At 40.7% G+C, this 3,116-nt stretch overlaps 1 protein-coding gene across 1 annotated transcript; it reads right to left on the reverse strand.

The window, feature by feature from the left end:
* Window positions 1-485: 485 nt before the first annotated feature.
* On the reverse strand, window positions 486-2,865 carry DYNLRB1 (dynein, light chain, roadblock-type 1; the record flags this gene model as incomplete). The annotated part of the gene is made up of 3 exons (XM_008944018.1): window positions 486-673; window positions 1,801-1,968; window positions 2,790-2,865. Coding segments are annotated over 3 exons (288 nt in total), but the record flags the coding sequence as incomplete, so codon positions are not given.
* Between the last annotated feature and the right edge of the window lie 251 nt (window positions 2,866-3,116).

Raw genomic sequence — 3,116 nt, forward strand, 5'->3', positions numbered from 1 at the left:
ACATGCACTTAGAATAAATCCTTGCTTAGAGAAAGCAACACATGAGTAAAAATAGTCCTAGGAAGTTTCTATTTTATGAAGAAAAACTCAATCGATCATGAGAATAATTAAAATCTTCAGAAGAAAAACACTCAGAAGACAAAACCAGAAGACAAAGCCAGGCACTGATGACACTTTTTAATTTGATATAGTCAGACGCTTTCAAAGGAACTTGTAAAACCAGCAGAGTAAGACAGAACTACAGGGTAGGCAACTTTCATATTTACAGTCACTCAAAAGTAATAGTGTAAAAGCATATCTCAAACAGTGGTGACAGAAGCATGGAAAGTTACAAAGAATAAACTTTTTTAGACCACTATTTGAATTTTATTTTATTATCTTAACTATTAGAAGAATCTCTTGTATTTTTTTACTGTCTGATTCTAATTCACCAACTGGTCCTCAAAACAACTTGTGAAACAACAAAAAGAGTCACTTTTTCTGCTTGCAAACACCAAAAACACCTGCTTTTGTTTTTTCAGACCTTACTGAAGTGGCATAGCAGAGTTAACACTAATGCTCTATTGTTTAACATTAAATTAAAAAATGTTAGACAAAACAAAGGGAAAAAACAGAACAAGTCAGTGTAATCATTCAGTTGGATTCTGGATGACAATCAGGAAGTAGTCTTTATCTGGAGGAAGAAAAAAAGAAATTATTCTTTCATTGCTGGTATTTGTTCACAGCAACAGTAAATATTAACATTTTTAATATCTCAGTGACACACTGTGGGAACTATAGAGTCCTGACATTCATTCTTAATGAGTAAACAGGCTTGGCATGTCAGATCACTTATTTTTAAAAGTATCACTGGGAAAAATTCTCAGCTTTAACAGCTCTGTGCTCCCATGCTCCCAAGCCAACTGAATTTAACTTGGTTTGTGCTAGGAAATAATATTAACTGGCATATGCAATGATGGAATCAAAATAGGTGGTGCAAGACAGTGATTTCCCTTACCTCACAGGCAGAGTGCTGGGCTGTCTGGGCTGCAGCTCCATTGCTTCTGGAGCAATGCTAATTCTCTCTTTTCATGTCTCATACAGAAATCAGAGACTGGCTCAGCATAACCTCCAGAGCCTGTCTTAAGAACCACCTTGCCCAGTCCCTGCAGAGCAATCTACTGCAACTGCAGCCCCCTCCTTTGCTTCCCCATCAACAATCCCAGATGGAGCTGATGCAGCAGGGAGGAACTAAGCCGAGCTCCTGCCACGTTAGTGAACTGTACTCATCTCGTTGCTACCCACTTCAAAATTTGATGAAATACTGGGGACATCTCCTGAGAAGAAGGTTGCTGCTCCTGTATTCTATAACTCATGATTATAGCTATAACATGCTTTATTATTCTTCTCTGAACTGGGAAATCTTTTAGACTCTTTTGCTGTATCACTTAATTCTACAGCGCTGAAATGAAATTGCTCTTAAAACATACTCCTTTCCCACTCTCTCTTGTGGGTTTATACTGAAAAACACAAAGCATTAGCAGCTGTAACATGCTCTCAAGCAGTATTCAACACTTTCTACTTCAATCAACATAAACTGAGGGAAGTTGTTTCCCACATTCAAACATGAAAAAGCAAATTTGGGTCAATGATAAAAGCTTTCAACTCTGAAGAAAGCAAAACAGCTTCTTGGCAAAGAAGAGATTATACAATATGAAAAAAGCAGCAGACACACTTTTCTCTCAGGCTGTCAGTGTCATCTCATGAGAAAAGAATTCTGCTGGATTCCCTGGTGGCTGCTTTCAGCCCACCCTTTTTTACCTGGTGCCACCATGATCTCGTTTTTCTTGGAGCGGATGCGCAGGAAGGTGAGGTCGTTCTGGGGGTCGATGTCGCGCACGGTGCTCCTCGCCCTCATGATGAAGCTGTGCATGAGGCCAGCGTACTGGACTGTCGTGGAGTTGTCCATAGTACTTTTGATAGGAATACCTGCAAGAAAAAGGACAGCAAGGGTCAGTGACAAAACTCCAGAACTAACCCCCCCTTGGGCATCATCATGTCCCACTGGGGACTGGCTACTCAATCCAAGCAGATGATGTCGCTACACCAGAGATGAGACGAGGGCTTTTTTAAGACTTAAAAGAAGAACATGAATAGAAATATGTCTTTCCACAAAAAGCCAGCCAAAATTCAGCTTGTGTCAGAACAATGCAGCAGCCAAGTACCAAACACTAGCATGGCAGAAAACCTGCTGCAGGGGTATTTTCAAGAAGATTTGGTTTGGAGAGCACAATCCACTATTCATGACCGTGAAAATACAGCAAGCAGGAACACAAGCTGCATACAAGGACACAGTGATCTCATCTTCAGTATATTAATGTATAGCTACTATCTGTAAATCTTTTCTAAATATTATTTCTAGGAAATATTACATTTGAGCTACTCGAGCCTGCCAAGGCAGCAGTGCTCTGGACAGGCACAGCAGCAAGACTGCAGATGTCCAGAGAGCTTTTAGTGCTGCTGACAAAGGCTTTGACAGGACACAGTCTCAAACACTGGCATAACTCAAATGTTCCTAAGCTTTTTAAGTTTATTTTATTTGATTTCCTAAAATAATAAAGCGAGCTTGCAGAAGAGCAGAAATGGGAACCCATTTTTCTCTTCTAGCTTAACTGCTGGCTCTCTGCTTTGGCTGCAGGAAAACCTTGGCTAAAGACAGACTAATCTAAACACAAGTAGTACGATGAGTGGTCCTTAAAGTGCATGTTTAGACCAAGTTACACCTCAGAAAGCTGAGGCTGACACAGTACCTTCAGAATTAACAACAATGATTCCTTGCACTCCTTTTTGGCTCTGAATTCGCTTCAGTGTTTCCTCCACCTCAGCCTGCAAACAAAGCACAGATGAACACAGCATTACAGCTGCTGCTTGTCCTCCACCAAAGCTCTGTCACCATGCGTCTGAAAACGAGTCTGTGCAGAGATGGTTCACACAGCTACTACCTACATCACCCTATCGGCAGTGTCTGCACTTCAGAACTACCTTTTCTGCATGACCTTTTCAGTTGCTTTCCATCTCTCTTCAGTCTTCACTCATTTGTGATTATAATCTTAGGGAAACTTGGATCTCCCCTCTAA

This window comes from Merops nubicus, unplaced genomic scaffold (assembly GCF_000691845.1).
Source record: "Merops nubicus isolate BGI_N331 unplaced genomic scaffold, ASM69184v1 scaffold30857, whole genome shotgun sequence".
Classification (NCBI taxonomy): Eukaryota; Metazoa; Chordata; class Aves; order Coraciiformes; family Meropidae; genus Merops; species Merops nubicus.